We start from the raw sequence: 18618 nt of genomic DNA on the forward strand, positions 1-18618 counted from the left end.
CAATTAATCAATTTTCCAAACCAAAACCCTTCTAATGTAAAGTAACAAAAGCATAGCAAATGAAAGAGTATTCATTAAACATTCTTTCTATCAAATGTAAATACAGCAGCTGTTAAGCCACTTCAAGCTTCTTTACATAAGAACATGGAGAGCATCGGGCCATTCATGTTTTAATAGTGAAATGAAACATAAAAATGCACTTCATTGACATATTTTAAACTACAGAAACAAACTATGAGGTTTTGGTTGTATCCCCCCGCCAAACACACACACACACACCTTTTACATTCCCAGTTTTTTATGACGTGTCAAAGATATTCTTCACCAGCGTTCATGCGAGTCCATGGGAAAACATTTCACCCATTTTCTGTAAAACTGTCAAAATGTAAGAGCCTCAAAGTATCTTCTCTCACAGATCAAATAGCAGCTTTCACATCAAATACAGCAATGACACTTCCTGAGAAATATTACCATTTCTCATCTGCTAAAATGAGACACAGACTGTTTTGTGCGAAAATGGCTTGAACTACGAAGCACAAAGCTCTCAGAACATGAAAGAGCATTGTGTGCTATTTTAAAGCACATAATGAAGTTAACCAAGATGCTGCCTGGCAAAATTTTAAAACGTTTAACTGCCACAAATGATATCAGCCTGTTGCAAAAATATACACCCTGCAGTAATGTGAACAGATTAAGGCAACAGATTATGCAATGTGAATGTAAAATTCTCATTTCACCAGAAGATGAAAAGAAAAAAAAGGCAAATGCAGAAATGCATGTTAAACCTAATGCAAGCCTGCCCCCTACTGTTTAAACTATGTAAAACACATTAAATAAATCACTTGATTCAATGTCTCTGTAACGCAAGGTGCACACTTTTGGCTGAAATAGCATTATATCCAGTGTCCCTCCTTTAAGACAGAATTATTTGAAAGACTAGACATAAATAACAAGTTCAAATGATCACAAACAACAGTTTTTAAGACTGCCACCACATACAGTATACGTCATTTAAAAAACAGCCATTTTTTTCTTAAATACAATTTCTAAAAGAAAACACTTCAGTAAATCAGCAACACAGTTTGTACTGTTTTCATTTCGTGAATTTTTTCTCTTATTTTCTAATCAGACTCTGCTTTGGTCCTGTGGAGCTGGAGAAGAGGTGTCCGAGCCAGGACTGTGTTCAGGCCAGAACGGGGACTCGTGCTGCAGAGGAGTGCGGCGAGGGAAAAAGGTGTGCTGGAAGTCGTAATTGAGCAGGCAGCTGATGGAGGCCATGTAGATGTCAGCAAAGCGAGAGAGTCGGCGTGAGAAGTAGGTGGGGTTGTGGTACGTGCGGAAGAGGCTCCCAAACTGAGCATTGAAGATGTCCTTTGTCTGCGGCCTACCACATGAACACATATTGAGATATGGTTGGATTAATACTGAATGATCTAAATAAATTATCCACATTGCTTTTTATTTTCATTTCAAATTCATTACCTCATGGCTTCTCTTTCTTTGATCCACTCCTCGACTACAGCTTGAGATGCAGCATCCCTGTGTACCTATATGAAGGTAACACATAGTAGTTTAACACAAAGGTGTCAGGATAAAGAAAGAAAACAAAACATACAAATTCTCACATAAAATGAACACAAATTTTTGATATACCCTGACCTGCATCTGTTCAATAAGTCCAGTTAGTGCCTGTAACCAAGTCATCATGTGCACGTATTGCTGTGTGTTCATGATTTTAATCTCCTTCCGCAGCTCAGGGATGATAGCGCCCGTCCTCCAACCGTGTTTCAGTGTTAAATCCTGGTTAAAAAAAATTATTAGAGGGTCCATGTTGAACCGAATTACTATGTCAAGCATGATTAGTGGATGATTAAGGGATTTACCTGTTTGGCCAAAGGAATATAGCAATAATAAATACAAAAAAGTGGCCTTGTGGACTTAACGCAGAGTGTAATAATGTTACACTACACTTTCATTATTGTCAGCACTTTAGAAGCACAACAGCACTGTGGCACTAGATCTGTGTAGTTGCAGTGACATTTAACAGCCCAGTAGAGACTCATTGTAGCTGCACAAATGAGGTGAAAGAAAATTTGCCTGAAGCTTTAAAGCCCCAGGTCGTAGCTATGTAACTAAAGCCTTAGTTACACTGGCTCTGAGACACAAAATGCTATAAAATAACTAGACACATGATAATATTTCTGTAAACAGAGCAAATAAGAAAAATAATTTCCTAAACCCTAATAGCAGTTTTTGAAAACATAAAAAAAATTATGTTGTTTTCTGCTTTTCTTATAAATAGCTGTTGATTGAGTTTTCTGAAAATGCATGTTATCCGTTTCAGTGTATTTTGTTTTGCAGATGTTTCTGAAATGTCCCAACATTTGTTTTGTTATGATTTTTGTTGTGTTTTTTTAAATGCTGCATTTTTGGGTTCTTTGTTACACACCAGCAAGAACAATTTAATTACTTTCATCAGGTCACTATGAGCTAGATGCCTGAAAAGCTGATCTGAAACATGAACTGGATTCCAAGAACTTGTCTTTGGACTTTGTGTAATTGAATCAACTCTTTAGTAACCCACAGATGCTTCAGTTCTGTGCCCACTCACAGTCATGATCTTATTCTACAGCCAGAGTCTGACGGTAAGCTGTGGCTGGTGTAAACCGCAAACGCCACGTTCCATCTCTCTAAACTAACAAGACACCATAATTGACTTGTGGCTGCCTGCCATCAACCAGGCATCCTGCCAGAGATGTGCATTCCATCTTTCAGTATCACTTTTCACAGCTGATGAAGCATATCTAGACATATATCTGTATCACTTAAACACTGTGGTGCAGTAAAAAAACAGTGATGTTGGTTAGTTCTCCTGGCACAGATGAAGGACAGCTGCTGTTACAGATAAAAAGTTAAATGAGGTGCATTGATACTCTGTAGATGTAGATGTGAGAAATCCTATTAAATGTCTGCCTAACTTACCTTAACTAAGCTTTAATGCATTAAAAAATACATTCTCAACCCAGTTATTTTAGTATAAAATATTCTATTTTAAGTCTCACTTCATACATCTTCTAAAAGAGCAGGAAGATTTAGACTGCTGTGAAATCCAATCAGGATCAGCTATTTGAGTTCAGGGAAGGATACTTTTTTGTCACAGCGAGAGTTGCCTCTCTTTCATTATCAACACATAACTCACAGTCGCTCTTGTGAATCCTTTTCTGTAAATATGCATGAAAACTACTTACTGCCAAGTCACTGTAGATGTGATCTCCAAAGTACAGTACTTTGGACCCCCTCCAGCCAGTGAGTCTGAGGAACTCATAGAGGTTTCCCTGTCGATCAAACACATTTATCAAAAGATCATGAATCATAAGCCTGAATCATGAGGTGTATCCCCAGTAGTTTGTTAGACAAGCTAAACTGCTTTTTTGTCTCATTTAGCTCCTGGTGCAGCACCTGCTTGTAGATCTGCCCTTTTTCCAGCCTGTGAATTCTGTCCCACAGCAGTGCACCTTTGTCTGTCACCCGCCTGAATGGTCTGCAAAAAAAAAAACAAGCAGCAAATCTTAGTGTCATATAATGCTGGCAGCTCAAACATACACCCACAGTACAAATATGTGCCTCATTAAACAAAGCCTAAAGCTAGGTAATGGTAGTGTAGCTATCATGCATGTGTCCCTGAAGCCACAGACGGGATAAACATGTATTAGGTGCATGCAAAAACATTCTTACTTTCTCCTGTCATTGAAGAAGCCAGGTTTGTCAGCCTGAACAATCACAACATCAAACAGGTCCCTCCAGTCCTTTCCTACAATGTAGCTCATTCCACGATCTCTGAGGAAGACAAAGATATTACTTGACACAAATAATAATAACAACAATAATAATAATAATAATAATAATAATAATAATAATAATACTAATAAATTTTATTTAAAAGCTCCTTTTCAAAGAACTAAGGACACTGTACAACAAGAAGATAAAACAACAATGAATGAAATCAGCACAAAATAAGATATGGTAGACAGTGTAGACGGACTTAGTAGACAAACATAAACAGATTAGTCTTGATTCTGGATTTGAAGGTGGGGAGAGAGTCAATATTTCTTGACTTGAATTCTTGAGGGACTTCTGAAGAAAACCAAAGAGGAGGGAGTTACAGTAATCAATGCGTGAGGTGACAAGACTATGGACAAGGATAGAGGCATAGTGGACAATGAGGGAGGAGTAGAGACAGTTGATGTTGTGAAGGTGGAAATAGACAGACCGGGTGATGATACTGATATGGAAATGAAATGATCGTGGGCTATTGAGGATGACACCCAAACTCGCGTTGGCAAGGGAGAAGCTGTCAACATTAGACAATGAGGAGAAGCTCATTCTTTTCACTGTTGAGTTTCAAGAACTTTGAAGTGAACCAGGATTTGACTTCAGATAAGCAGGAGGTGAGGGTGTGGGTGTGGAATCTGGTATGCTGGTAAGGTAGAGTTGGGTGTCATCTGTTAGATCTGAAAGATTCGATCTGTATAAATTAAGTGCAGCCTGTGTGATAGAAATTAAATCAGTGGAGGGGTGTGTGGGTGATGCCAATGGATGAGTCTGTTAAGAAGGATGGAATATGAATTGGTGGTGGCTGCACTGAGGTCAAGTAGGATGAGGATGGAGTGTAGGCCAGAGTCGGCTGCTATGAGGAGATCGTTTGTGATTTTTTTAGAAGGACTTTTTTCAGTGCTTTGATGGGGACAGAAACCGCTCATAGAGGGAACTCTGAGTTAAGTATAAAGGTTATTTGGAGGCAACAGTATATTAAAAGATTTTGGAAACAAAGGGTAGGTTACAGATGGGGCAGATGTTATTGTAGTTATTGGGATCTGAACTCATTCATTCATTTTCTGAACCGCTTAGTCCATCAAGGGTCGCGGGTAAGCTGGAGCCTATCCCAGCAAGGCAGGGTACACCCTGGACAGGTCATCAGTCCATCGCAGGGCCAACACATAGGGGACAAACAACCATTCACACACGCACTCACTCCTAGGGAGAATTTAGTTATCAATTAACCTAACATGCATGTCTTTTGGGATCTGAACTCGTTTGAAAAGTGATTGAACAAATCCAGTGGTGAGTTAAGAGTGGATGATGGCAGAAATAAGGGGGAGCAGAGCGGAAAGGCAGGATTTTGACAAGAGATGTAGGGAGAAGATCAAGGCGACATGTGGAGGGCTTGGATTTCCGGATGAGGTCACAGATTTCAGTAACATCAGGGAGTAAAAAGTTGGAAAAAAGTTGACAGCGTGGGGAAGGTTCGAGTAGAGAGAGAGAGAGGCAATGGATTTAGGGACAGTTTTTGGTGGATGTTGTGGATTTTGTTTAAATAACTGCATTAAAGAATTACAGGTGTCCGCTGAGTACAGATGGAGGGGTATGGAGTCATTTGGATGAAGAATATTGTTTAGCAGTGAAAACAGTCTTTCTGTTGCCTTAATTTGAACTGATTAGATCAGAGAAATGGTTGGATAATTATTGTTATTGAGTCTTTATAGAGTGAAATATGGGTTTTGTGCATTTCTCTGTGAATAAGGAAACCTGTTTTTCATAGAATTGCTCGAGCTAGCAACCTTTAGCTTTCATGGACAGGAGTTATGGGGTGTATCAGGGAGAAGTTGTGGTGAAGGAAATACAGTGTGTTTTCACTGGAGCAAGAGAATTTAAGATACCGTGTAAACCATTATTATAGTGTGATACGAGATCATTGGGGTGAAGAGGCAGTCGGGCATTAGAATATTTTCAATATTGGAGCAGAGGGTATCAATGTTAATGTCCTTAATATTCCGAAATGAGATGAGACATAGAGGTTTAAATGCAGAGAGGGAGAGGGCGATGTTGAATGAGAGGAGGAAATGGTTGGTTACATGGAGATCATCGGAGGTGCTGAAATACAGAAATCAGCATCCAGCAAACCTCTATGCTGCTGTGATAACAACACCAAGCAGAACTGCTATGCTCTTCAACCTCAGTTTGTAAAACGGGTGGATAGCTGGAGACAAATTGGCTAAATAAAAACGCATTTCAATAGCATTTTCTTATTATCCACTTTAGGAACTTTACACTTCTTTTTTCCCATCTTTTAATGCAAAATGTACATACACACATTTTTCATACACTCACACACTGACGATACTCTGGGAAGCAATTAGGGTTTCAGTATCTTGCCCAAAGGCACTTCAACATGCAGACATGGAGAAGCTGGGATCAAACCACAGACCTTCCAATCAGTGGACAAACCGCTCTACTTCATGAGCCACAGCTGCCCCAACCACGATGTCTGCAAATTAACTCCTTTCCCAGGACGCTTTACAATTTTAATTCATGAAAACAGTTTGACACATAGCATCAATAAAAGGAAATTGAGAATTATTTACATTTCAACATGCACACAGCTCCTCCCTGTTGCTTCGATGTCTCAATGTTACAAAATATTATAACAAGGACATCATTTCAGGGCTTTTCAGCTCCGGGAAATCTTTTGAAGCTGGTAATGCCTGGCTGGTCAATTTGTACAAACAACCCTGACTTCAAAAGACTTCACAGTCCATGACTTACAGTACTGAATTTTAACGACTAGCCTGCTGATGTGTGTTTGCTCATCCATAAAAGCTGGGGCATTATACAGTGGTGCCACTTTAATTTCAGTACATAATAAACATGACATTTTTTAATTAATCTCAACAAACAAAGATGATTTGCTCTCACTTACACAAAGTCAAATGGGCTATTGGTGATGAGGAACATCTTTTTCCCGTGTGCTGACAGCTTCTTTAGCACAGCATGGCTTTGCTCACCATAGCAAATGTATTTCTCTGGGAGGAGAAGAAGCAGAGAAATACAGGGTTATAGGTTGGTAATATGCATGTAATTCATATGTCATGACCTCATGAACCTAAATTATGTGATTCATATCCAGAGCTATATTGCCTCAGATACGGCTATATAGTTTGTCTTTCATTATGTTAAATTGATATGATTAAAATAAACACATTACCAATATCTGCCTCCACAGCTCGATACATAATGCCCTTGACATGAACATCTCTGATAGCTTCCTGTTAAACAGGAAAAAAACAGTCTTTAGCTAAGAAGTCACAACACCAGTGGCACAAGATTAGCATTCAGCTCTAACGGCAACTTTGCTCTGTGTAAAAACAATTTACTTGGAAGCACAAAGGAACTCCACGTTTGAATACAAATGAAACATAAACAAAGAAGGAATTTAGTCACTTTGTTGATTCAGTGTGAAAACTTCTGAATCGACGAATCTGTGAATAGACTTCCCTCTGAAAACCTGCACATTTAAGGGCAAATTTAGGACATTTATCACACACACAAAAAAAATGATCTGATTCACTGAAACTTCAAAGATGAAAAACGGTTTAAAACTGTTAAATTAAACTCTAAATAATAAAACAGGCAACTCAAAAAGATTAAAGAGGGTGTCCTTGAAAATATACTTGAGGAGTTCTTCAATCGTGTGAGGGCTTTTAAAGACAGCTATGTGTCAAAAATACTACAGTGTCATGCAGAACAGGCAGGAGCAGCATGACAGCTGGCCTCAAAGGGAGAACGTAGTGCTCGACTAAAATTAGAAACCGCTTTTCAGAGCTAAAATTAAAATGGCAGTGAATGGCTGGAGTATGAAAGCGAACTACAAACATGTAAATACATTACCACTCACGCACATGTGGCACAGTTTTATTTAATCACACACAACGGCCTGAGGGAACCTCACCTTTACATCTTTGTAGAGATGGACAGGCTCGTAGTCGATATTGTGCTTCATGAAGAAGTCATTGACGCATGACAGGAGTGTCATCTCAGGCAGGGAGAATATGTCCATGAACTGTTTCATAGTGTGGCCATGGGAACTCTGCAGGACAGTGATAAATGTTTCATAAATATTTATGTTTTGTTTTGCTTGCCTCTGCTGTTTCTGAACTGAAACAGATAAGTCTGAGAGGGATTGTCACCTTGCCATAGAAGTCACTCATGATTTCTAGAGGTACATGGCAGCCTTCATACATGGCAATTACTTCTTCATCAGAAACTGGATGAAGACCTCTGTGTCAGAAACAGGAAATAATAGAAATCCAAAGATATGAACATTATTCATAAAATAAAAGTTATGCTAATGCAGAAAATTATGTATGTTAACTACATTGTACAGTTCAATCTTAAAAATGTTAGAGTTGATGTGAAAGAAGCTTGCTATATTCATAGAGTTAATTTCACTATTTTCTACTACCCTGACACATGTGACAGTTCTCAGATACCTGTATACAGTTCCCAACTGTATATAGTGAAAGGCATCTATCTTCATCAGCAGTGCCTTGTGTGAATCAGAAAATATTCTCATGAAAAGGCAACACTGATTTGATATTATAACATATGCTAAATGTTGTCCTAACAGTTAAAAACAAGAAAAGCTCCTCTCACCTTCTGTACATCATAGTGAAGTCCCCTTACAGCAAAATTTGGAATATACTCATACTTCCGCAGGCCCTCTGGGTACTAAAAGAAGTAAAAGAAATGATTAGTATGAGCTTCAGTGAGAGCAGAACAGAGGTATTTAATCTACTGGATACCAAAACAAAAGACGTAAACAAAAAGGCTAATCCATAATCACTTACGCAGGTAAAAGATTAGTCATAGCCCAATTTAATTATTAAAATGTGGAAGAATTATGCAGCTAATAATTACAAAAAAGGAAAAATACATCACTGCATATTGTCACATTATAAAGAGCACACTGCCCCCACCCGGTGGTTAGTGACGAGGATGTCTCGTGCTATGTTGAAGATGAGAGTGTGGAGATGGCTAGAGTAGAATGCTAGGGTGTAGTCATAGTCGAAGCCATAGATCTCTATGTCTCGCAGGCTCATCTCGTTGTTGGCAAAAATGGTGTCGGGGTCAACGGCGCTGATGGATGTGACTGGGGATAAAAGAGGAAAAAAATGTCAGCGCCATTTTGTTTAAATGGGGTATTTTATATGTTGTTATGATACAGGAGACTTCCATGACAAAGAAATTCACAGCAGCCAAATTTGTTAAAGTTGGAAAAAAAGTATGGAAAAAAAATCTATTGATCAGATCCTTGAGTAGAGCTACTATATACCAGCAGGAAATGCACGTGTGATACACCACCACCACTTTTTAATAAACATAGAAACTTTTACACTTCATGTAAGGAATTTGAGAAAGTGGCAAAGAGGAAACTAGCAGATCTACTTTTTTAACTTATATATCAATTTTATATTTTATTAGTTAATAATTACGATTGCCAAGGCTGCCTTTCTTTGACTGTCGGTCTGTGAGCAACATAAGTCGAAAGGTTATGGGCAGATTTTGATTAAATTTTCATGAAATCTCAGAAATGGAACAAGGGACGAGTGATGATATTTTTGGGGTGATCTGCCTGGATCCTGGAATTTTTTAAGGATTCTTTACTATGGGGACATAGGAATTTAGAGTTTTTAACTAAAAAATACTGCCCACAATCACTGGCAAAAAAAATAAATAAATCAATAAAAAATAAAAAAAAAAATAAAAATCTGTAAATAATGGACTCTGCACTCTGAGTGTTTCTACTTAGCACTGTAATTTAAAAGTGCTATTATTTTAGAATTTTCTTAATGGTAGACAGGGTTTACTGTTTGCAGGGTTATGAAGGTGAGGTGTGAAAGGGTGTGAAAGGGTGCATTAGTTAGGTGGGAACATTAGTAACACCACAGTCATAAAACAATAAGTTTTTTTGCTATTTCTTATAAATAATACAGGGCCTGTATTAATGTCTGAACAGTAACAGTGCTCATACCCTCTGTCTGCCTCTTGGTCTCATTGTAAACAGACCACAACCTCTCTGTCACGTCCGAGGAACTGCTGCATACAGATGCTGCGTAGTTTTTGGCTCCGGACTGGTGGTGGGACAGTAGCTCACCGACTTCTCGGGATACTGCCCTGAAATCCCGTTTCCACATGCGATACCTGGACGTGCGATGGGGGAAACCCTGAAAGACATTACAGAAACCCGACGCCTTCTGTAGAAAGCCCGTGTGTTTCAGAAAGGATGGAAGGGTCAATGAGAACGGCGCCATTGCTCTCCTCTTGGCGTTGCAAGCCGTGTGGAGGTCGCAGTTGACTCCCAGTCGACTGCATGCGGGAACAACCACCTCTGAGAATACCGAAACTGCCACTGTGTATTTGTCATTACGTCACTTCCGTGTTTGGAAAGGGTCCCAGCCAGAGCCTTCGGATACTCAGAGTTGCGACATCCATTGACTTCGCGCTTAGAGCGGTCACGTGGGTCGACATAGTTACATGGAGCCTCCAATAGTTTCAAACAAACCCCGCGCTTCTAGACTCTACTACGGAACAGACAGCAGCGATCAGATTACTGAGGGTGGATATTAAATAAACATACTATTGCTGTACATGCACGTTTGTCACTGAATGCATTATTATGTTAATGTTGATTTAAGTGATGATTAAGTCATGTTTGACGTCTCCAATAACCCGGAAGTGCGCCGCCATTTTTTGTACACGGGAATCAATGAGAGTGTCGCGAGTATATCGAGGGCTCTGGTCCCAGCCAATCACAAACCGATGCGTCGGTTTTCAGTCGCTGCCTGCTGTTCATCTAGCTTGATACCAGATAGAATCACTAAATATCTCCTGAAAGCACCCACTGGTTACACAAACTATAGTAATAATCAAGTGTGTTCTCATACTCTGCTTTTACAGGGAAGCCAGAAGATTTACAGAAACAATAAATGAATTTATGTGTTGAGGATGACTGCTAATAACAATATGGCACATAAGTCATATTTTTTAGGACATGCTTGGGAGACAAAACAATGATATTCCACCGTTCTTTTTCCCCAAAATGAGTAGAATAGTCATGGTGAATCGCAGTTATCATATACTGCAATTTAACTGTGGCATTTTTGAAAACTGGTATATGGGTAACAAACCAAACCAAGCATACACAGAGATCATGGATCCACTTATTACATATCAGGCCCAAGGCAAGGCAAGGCTACTTTATTTGTATAGCACAATTCAACAACAGGGTGATTTAAAGTGATTTATAAAAACATTAAAACATCAGAAAATAAGAAGCATGAATTAAAATTAAAAAGCATAATAAGAAAAGAAACAGTACTAAAAACATGATCAAGTTTAAGTGCGTCAGGCAATGTGGCAAGTTGAGACTGTTTCCCGATCAGCTGCGGACATTCACTTTACTTTAATGGCAGAGGAAGAGCTTCCATCCCCATTTGCAAGCATTTCTGCTGTCAAATGATACCACAGTTACCTGCCCGTCCGCTTTGGTGGTCTTGTAGACAGCGGCCTGGTCTACATTTCAGGGTTTGTTGTCAAAAATGTATTAAAAAACATCTGTACTGTGAGGTGCGTCATGCAAGCCTCATCTGCTGCACCCTCATCCCTTGACCAGAACTACCACCTGCTTCAGCTGAAAAACAATGGTGGGCTGATGGTCCCACATTGCTGAAACCAAATTCGGAATTGAAAACCACCATTTCATGCTTTTGTCCTTTGTTGTCTTTGTATTTCTCAAAGTAAGGCTGCAAAATATTGAGAAATAAACTACCCTGGAGTTAGAGTGCCAGCACACAAGAAGCTGTGAAAAACAGGGTTGAAAAAAGGGTTTTTGATCCGTGTATGTGTGTGCGCGCGTGCGTGCAACAAAGAATTCAAATGATTAAACCTATTTATTAAAGTGTCAATTCATTTATAAATAAAGTTTGATTGATTTATGCTTTCACTATTTTACCATGTCTTTAACGTGTACCATGTAAAAGAGCATATTAAACCTAATTTCAGCATGAAAGCAGATATTTTTAACGTGTAACAGTGACCTGTATCATAACGACATCTCTGCTGTTTCTAACAAAGCAAACTGAGAAAATTGGGTAAAAAGTCATGGAGTTGCGATGAATATAGTTGGGCATACACCTTAGAAATAAATGCATTGGAGGAGCATGGGACACCCATCCAAGATGGCGTCCGCATTGATCGTCAGTGCCAATACCCAGCTAGCAAAATCGGTCTGGCCCAGTTCTGGCCCACACAATGCACTTAAACTTGGCCCACGTACCACAAAGAACGACGGCCCTTTGCTGGCCCACACATGAGGCCAGCTGCAGACACACTGGTAGCCCTGTGCTGGCCCAGAATGGTTTCCACACTGGCACCAGCCGTCAGTTTAATGAAAACCATAATCAAACTGTGCAATAACATGTGCCTTATTCAGCCTAGATTAAAAATACTTAAACAGTGATACAATTATACAAATAACATCTTGATTTGAATACTTGTTCAAAACAATATATATTAAATATAAAAATCAATATGTGACACGGGTGGAGAGCGGGCAAGGTGAACAGAGGGAAACAACATCAAGTGGGGATGGAAAGAATTTTTATGCTTTCAACCCAATAAAATTATATTAAATATAGCTATACGATACATTGCCTATATAAAATGTAAAGACTTACTCATTTTCATGTAACTAAAATTTGTTATCTATAAAGAACTGGAGAACATAAGAGCAATATGAGAAGAGACTTAAACACTGATGACAAAAGTTTATACACAACAGTGCAAAGAATGTGCACTCCTGCTATTCACATGGACCCTTGTAGAAAGATTCATTTGAATGTATGAAGGGAATAACAACAAAGTCATTACGATAAGGCAATCTGATGTACTTTTGTACACTTTCCTCACTCTGAATGTACTTAACTTTCGTGGACAAATTTGAAACTTTGTATATTCCTAACTCTCTGGAATCAAATGGATATAGAAAGAATGGTTCCTTGCATCTGTATTCTTTGCCTGAAATTAATTCTATCCCTCCATCTATGACAAAGTTTTCAACCAAAACTACTTCATTCCTAATTTTGATGCACGAATCTCTTGTTGAAGGTTTGACAGTTATTCCATCCATGGAGAACACTTTAAATTACTGTACTTCTCCAGTATTTGACTGTGGCACAGGCCACGATGAAACCAGTAAAAGGTTTGTAAAGTCATTCATTCTCAAACAATATTCTGAGCTCACTAAAGCAATAAGCCCCGAGAAGCCGTGGGTTACAGGGATTTTACAACGGCGGAGGGGTGTGCTAAGGCCCGACGCTGAGAAACACCCGTTTTATAATAAAATGTACACACCAACAGACAAAAGCATGATATTGCCATAGATTTGAGACTTCAGCACATCCTTCAGTATAACAGGACCAGTATACAACAAAAACTGGCGTAGTTCACTTGCCTTCCATCTGTTTCTGTCAGTCAGTGTACGTGGTCTTCTGGCAAACTCTGATGGAATATAATCCTTCAAAACAAGTAGTCTCTCTGAAACCAATGAAGCCTGAGTAGATGACAAACGACAACACAATGGGCTAGGGGGACCCAACCACAAATCAAGCAGACGTCTCATTACCCCTAAGACCAACCACCATTCGGTTATAATGAGACAGCTCCCCTGACATCAGAATATAGTATGGGCTGAAACTCACCAGAAAGCCCTGAATCATCTAGTTGATTTTTTGACTAACCCATCAGTAATGGCTTATCCAAGATATGAGGATCTGTTTATTTTGCACGTCGACACATTCACAAATTTGGTGAAATAATCTTTTACCACCAGAACGTATCTATTGCCCCGAGACGTCAGAGGAAGCTCCAAAATGTCTGCAGCCACCTGTTGTAGTGGACGGCTGACCGGGGACCGCCCATGGGGGCTTTCGACAGTGGAACAGGTGACCTGCGGGTTTGGCAAGCCCTGCATTGTTCACGCTATTGCGTCTCTTAACATGAAGGGCCAGTAATAGTTCTGCCTAACCTTCTCCCAGACCCTCTCAGCAGAGAAGTGTGCTGCTGTGGGTCCCCCACGCATGTGATGGAGAATATCAGAGACCATGACAACGGGACCACCAACTGTATTTGTCTGTCACCAGAAGGAAAAGATGTTACAGTCCGACACAATAACCCACCCACCACTGAGACTGAGCTCAGTCGACAGTTTACGCAGGCAGATAGAGGACCCCCTCAGCAGTCTGCAAGGTGGTCTCGTCTTGTCCTGCTCCAGCCGTGCTAAAACAGTACTAATGTCAGAGTCCTCATGTTGCAACGACTGCATCTCTGAGTCACTATGACACAGTGAATATGTGGACTGCTGGAGACCAGCGGCAAACACACTTGAGGAGAGTACAGGATTAGTCAGCTTGGAAGAAGCAGGCCGGCGGGACAATGCATCTGCATTTCAATGACGTGAACCCTCTTTGTGAACAATAGTCCAGTTAAACGGGTCCATCTCCAAGATCCACCTTCCCTTGTTTCCTGAGGGGTCATTTTCCAGCGCCATTTTTCTGAGCCTGAGCAAAGGCCGGTGATCCGTGATGATTGTGAAAGCTGACAAGCCCACATAATGTTTAAACTCTCGCACAGCCCACACTACAGCCCACAGTTCTCTGTCAAAGGTGCACCATCTTTTCTGCGTATGGGTAGGAGCTTGGATTGCATATGCCACCACACGTTCAAGTCCATCCACTACCTGTGCCAGTACTGCCCCGACAGAGTCTTTTGAAGCATCAGTATAAATCCTGAATGGCAGTGAAAAGTTTGGCAAAGTCGTTATTGGTCCAGAGGTGAGCACTTGCTTCAATTAGGCAAACACACTCTCACATTCAGGAGTCCATTGAAAAGGCACATTTTTGTCAGCAATGTGGTTCAGTGGTGCTGCATACTCAGAGAATTTCTTAACAAACCGCCTGTAATATGAGCAAAGGCCCACAAAAGCTCTAACCTCTGAGAGAGGGCCAGGTGTTGGCCAGTTCTTTACCTTGTCTGTATTGCGTGGATCTGGCTGGAAACCTTGTCGGGAGACAACATGACCCAGAAAAACAACATGGTCTCTGGCAAATTGACATTTCCCTGGGTTGAGTTTCAAACCTGCACCTTGTATTCTGAACAAGACCTCCTCCAAAAGCACCAGGTGCTCCTCAAAGGTGCGACTGTAAATCAGTACATCGTCCAAATATACCATACAGATGTGCCAAGGTAGGCCCCGCAGCACCAGCTCCATCATGCGCTGAAAGGTGGCAGGAGAATTTGTTAGGCCCATGGGCATGGCCCGTCACTGATACAGGCCCCTGCCTGTTGTGAAGGCTGTTTTCTCCCTAGCCTCTTCAGCCACCTCCACTTGCCAATAACCATTTGAGAAGTCCAGTGTGGTGAACCAGGAGGAGCCTACCAGTGCATCAAGTCTATCATCAACTTGTGGGAGTGGGTGTGAATCTTTGTGAAGTATCTTCACAAAGAAAACATTTCATGGAAAAGTTGCTAATAAAAACATTTGCCTCTTGCAGGACATTCAAGAACATGCTGTCTTGGACCTCAAGCGTGCTGGGGGAGTGATCCTGCTACCAATCCAGTGCCCTTTGAGGCCACAGGCCATGGCAGGACTGAGGGCAGCCATTAATCCTGACTCCTTCCCTCGACAATGGAAGGTACCGACATCAAGCTGTACTACACTATAATGTCACCCAGAAACACATAACACACTCTCTGTAGTGTGGGTGATGTGCTTAGTAAATGATTTTGAGGCTTTAAAATGCAGCTTTGTTTTGCTTACAAGTAGATGAAGATGTCAGGTGGTCAGGTCACCACGTCTGCTTGACACATGACAACGAACCTGACTTTATAGGTGTCTTTGTGCTTAGTAGAGGTCACGATCAGAGATATCTTTGTTTTGTTTTTTGCTTGGACATGTAAAGATGCTAAAGATTGGTAGAGCAGTAGGAGAAGAGATAAGAAAAGCTGACTAGCATTTTCATAGATCCATGTTCAATAAATTATGACAAAAGTGTAGTAAGATCCAAGCCATTTTCAGGCATTAACATATTGTTTTTGTTGTTGTTTAGTTTGTTTGCTTACTTTCTTTTCTAGGAATAGCACAATGTTCTGTTTGAGGAGCACAAATGAGTTCTTACGGGATCAATAGTTTCTGGAGAGACAAAGATTTAAAACTGATAAACTCATCCAGTCAAGGGGTCTTTTACTGAGGACAAGCATTCATCCATTGTCTTATCTAGGAAAGCAACCAATTTTGGACACTAAAACATTGTTGAACCTGGCTCATCCACTGTTAGTTTACACTAACATCAGCCTTGGTGAGTTGTGTTTCAGATGCAGAAAATATCAGTAGGCAGAGGTTAGTGTTGGACACTTGGACTATTTGATCTGTTAATTTCTTGTAATAACAATTATACTATTACTGAAAAAAGAAGAAGATAAAGAAAAGGACACTATCCAATTTGTCACTAATACTAACAGGATAAGAGAGCAGTGGCTTCATGGCTTTCATGATGAGCATACAAATGGATGCACAAAGTTTGACAAACAGGATTACAGTGCACCCTGGTGGGGGAAAGAGGCTATTTGTCTTTTTTTTTAATCAGTTTTGGATAAATTGTCCTAAATATAAAAGGAGGTTACATTGTTGAAATTTGACCATCGTATTGTATGAAAACAGATGAATAAAACATGAATAAAAATCAACCAAATTTGCAAAAAGATTTTCGATGATCTTGAGTGGAAGTTTACCAGCAAGAAAAATCTGAAAATGCTCGTGTCTCTGCAAGACCCAAATGTGGAATGAGCTATTGTCAAACTTATGACATACCATATCACATTCTCTGAACATGCGACACAAAAACGGCTAAACATAAAAGATTGTCTGACACTATTTTGTTTTATTATAGCTGCCTTTGTACGTGTAATTTTGTTTGCAATTTTCGGTAAACCTACATGCACCTACACGTGCAACTGCAAAAATAAATAAATAATAATAATAAAAATAAGGCTTGTTTAAAAAATAAAATAAGCCTTTACACACATCAAATTAAAAAACATAACAAAAAAAAAAAAAGAAAAGAAATCTAATTTCAAATTTTGCTGCAGTTCTAGCAAAGTAAAGTCAGAGCTAACTTCCACTGAAACATGGGCCACTTAGCTAACTCGAACTCACGCAACATAATTCCATGTAACAACAGAAACTGGAATAATGACAGAACTCTCCATAACTAAGAAGTAGAAAGAACTTAAATTTCCTCAAAAACGTACGCATAATTAGGTAAAAAATACACACATATACATAATTACATAAAAAATCTCAATTATAATATTTAAAGTCATAATTATGAGAAAAAAGGTCATAATTATAATAAATAATTTTTCTGTCAATTTTCAGAACTCTGTGTTTCTGTCATTTTATAAAATTACTTGACAGGACATTAGGGCCTTTTCATAGCAACACAAGTGTGTCCCTGAATTGGGACACACTTCCAGCTCCCTGCAAACCTAACAGAGTATAAAAGATACAAAAAATGGATGGATTTGTAAAATAATTTTTTCATTCATATTGGCAGACCTGTTAGGTTTGTGGAACTGACTCCAAGTTTGTCATAACAGTTTTACTTGTTTTTTATATAAAGCTCTTAAGACCAAATGTTGTGTCATGTCAAATAGATTATGGTATAGTCTGGTGGTTTTATTGTTATTTATTTATTTGTTTTAACATTATATAATATTTCTAACTAGAACACAAACACACACACACACATACACACACCACTGCCCCACAATAAGTGAAATTTAAAACATGATACCTGCAACCTGATCTCTGACCCACACAACCAGGAACACGGTTATGAATCATTTTATGCAAACAGAAAATTTATTTGGAAATTGGTATGACAACTTGTATGACATATTCAAAATTTGTGCTCCCAGTAATCACAGTCTTTTCGAGCTGATCATGTAGGATCAATAAAAAAAAAAGTTTGCTATGTGCATCTGTCAACTTCACGTACTAAACAGTGCCCTCTTGTGGACAAAGATAAGTGTCGCACTTGAGATAAACTCAGTTAATCCATTCATTATTATACTCGCTTTATATGGCTGTTTATCGCCAGGAACCAAAGCCCATTCCATCTAGCTGTGGGCGAGAAGGGTACACCCTGGACATGTTTCCAGTTTATCACACATGGCTTTAAAAGAAATACAGACAAGCATGCACTCTTAGAGAACTGCTTTACACTGCGGATTTTACAAGTTTAGGGTTGTTACATTTGATAGCCCTCAGCTAAGCCAGTGCACATTTCGAATGTAACATACTGCACATACACACAAAAATATAGCATGTAGAATGACATCCACTGTTATCATTAAAGATGAAATGTCCATCACATTTGCTATCATCAAGCTTTGGTGATATTGCATAAGAGAGTGAAACTTTAACCAACGTGTAGACTTGAGATTTTTTTCCCCTCGAAAATACAAGTTAAATTTTAGGAAGTGGGATGCTGATTATTCATTTCTGGCCAATGGTGTCTAGCCACGATTTTAGGGTATCGACTTATGTTGAAGAATCTGATTGGACAGCATGTAACACAGGCTCTGCTGTGATTAGTCAAAGGTTGTGCGTGGTGCGCAGCCATTGGTCGGTTGTCACGGGTTTAATAGAGTGGGCTCGTTTGG

General features: G+C 39.5%; 1 protein-coding gene across 1 annotated transcript; it reads right to left on the bottom strand.

The window, feature by feature from the left end:
* Positions 1-157: 157 nt before the first annotated feature.
* On the bottom strand, positions 158-10245 carry nt5dc3 (5'-nucleotidase domain containing 3). The gene is made up of 14 exons (XM_041996247.1): positions 9869-10245; positions 8814-8986; positions 8491-8565; positions 8328-8383; positions 8025-8115; positions 7787-7924; positions 7043-7103; positions 6758-6860; positions 3736-3837; positions 3460-3541; positions 3249-3335; positions 1660-1800; positions 1483-1547; positions 158-1384 (listed from the first exon to the last, which is right to left on the bottom strand). The coding sequence occupies exons 1-14, from the start codon at positions 10146-10148 to the stop codon at positions 1126-1128; spliced, it is 1713 nt and encodes a 570-aa protein (XP_041852181.1). The 5' UTR covers positions 10149-10245; the 3' UTR covers positions 158-1125.
* Positions 10246-18618: the final 8373 nt, after the last annotated feature.

The sequence above is a fragment of the Melanotaenia boesemani genome, chromosome 10 (genome assembly GCF_017639745.1).
Source record: "Melanotaenia boesemani isolate fMelBoe1 chromosome 10, fMelBoe1.pri, whole genome shotgun sequence".
NCBI lineage: Eukaryota > Metazoa > Chordata > Actinopteri > Atheriniformes > Melanotaeniidae > Melanotaenia > Melanotaenia boesemani.

What these genes read in the sequence shown, in the direction of transcription:
- nt5dc3 (XM_041996247.1), bottom strand. Translation starts at nt 10,148, where the DNA reads ATGGCGCCGTTCTCATTGACCCTTCCATCCTTTCTGAAACACACGGGC. An exon ending in GACCAAGAGGCAGACAGAGG is followed by an intron (nt 8,987 to 9,868) that starts GTATGAGCACTG and finishes TTTTATCCCCAG; the next exon opens with TCACATCCATCAGCGCCGTT. An exon ending in AGCTGTGGAGGCAGATATTG is followed by an intron (nt 6,861 to 7,042) that starts GTAATGTGTTTA and finishes TTCTCCTCCCAG; the next exon opens with AGAAATACATTTGCTATGGT.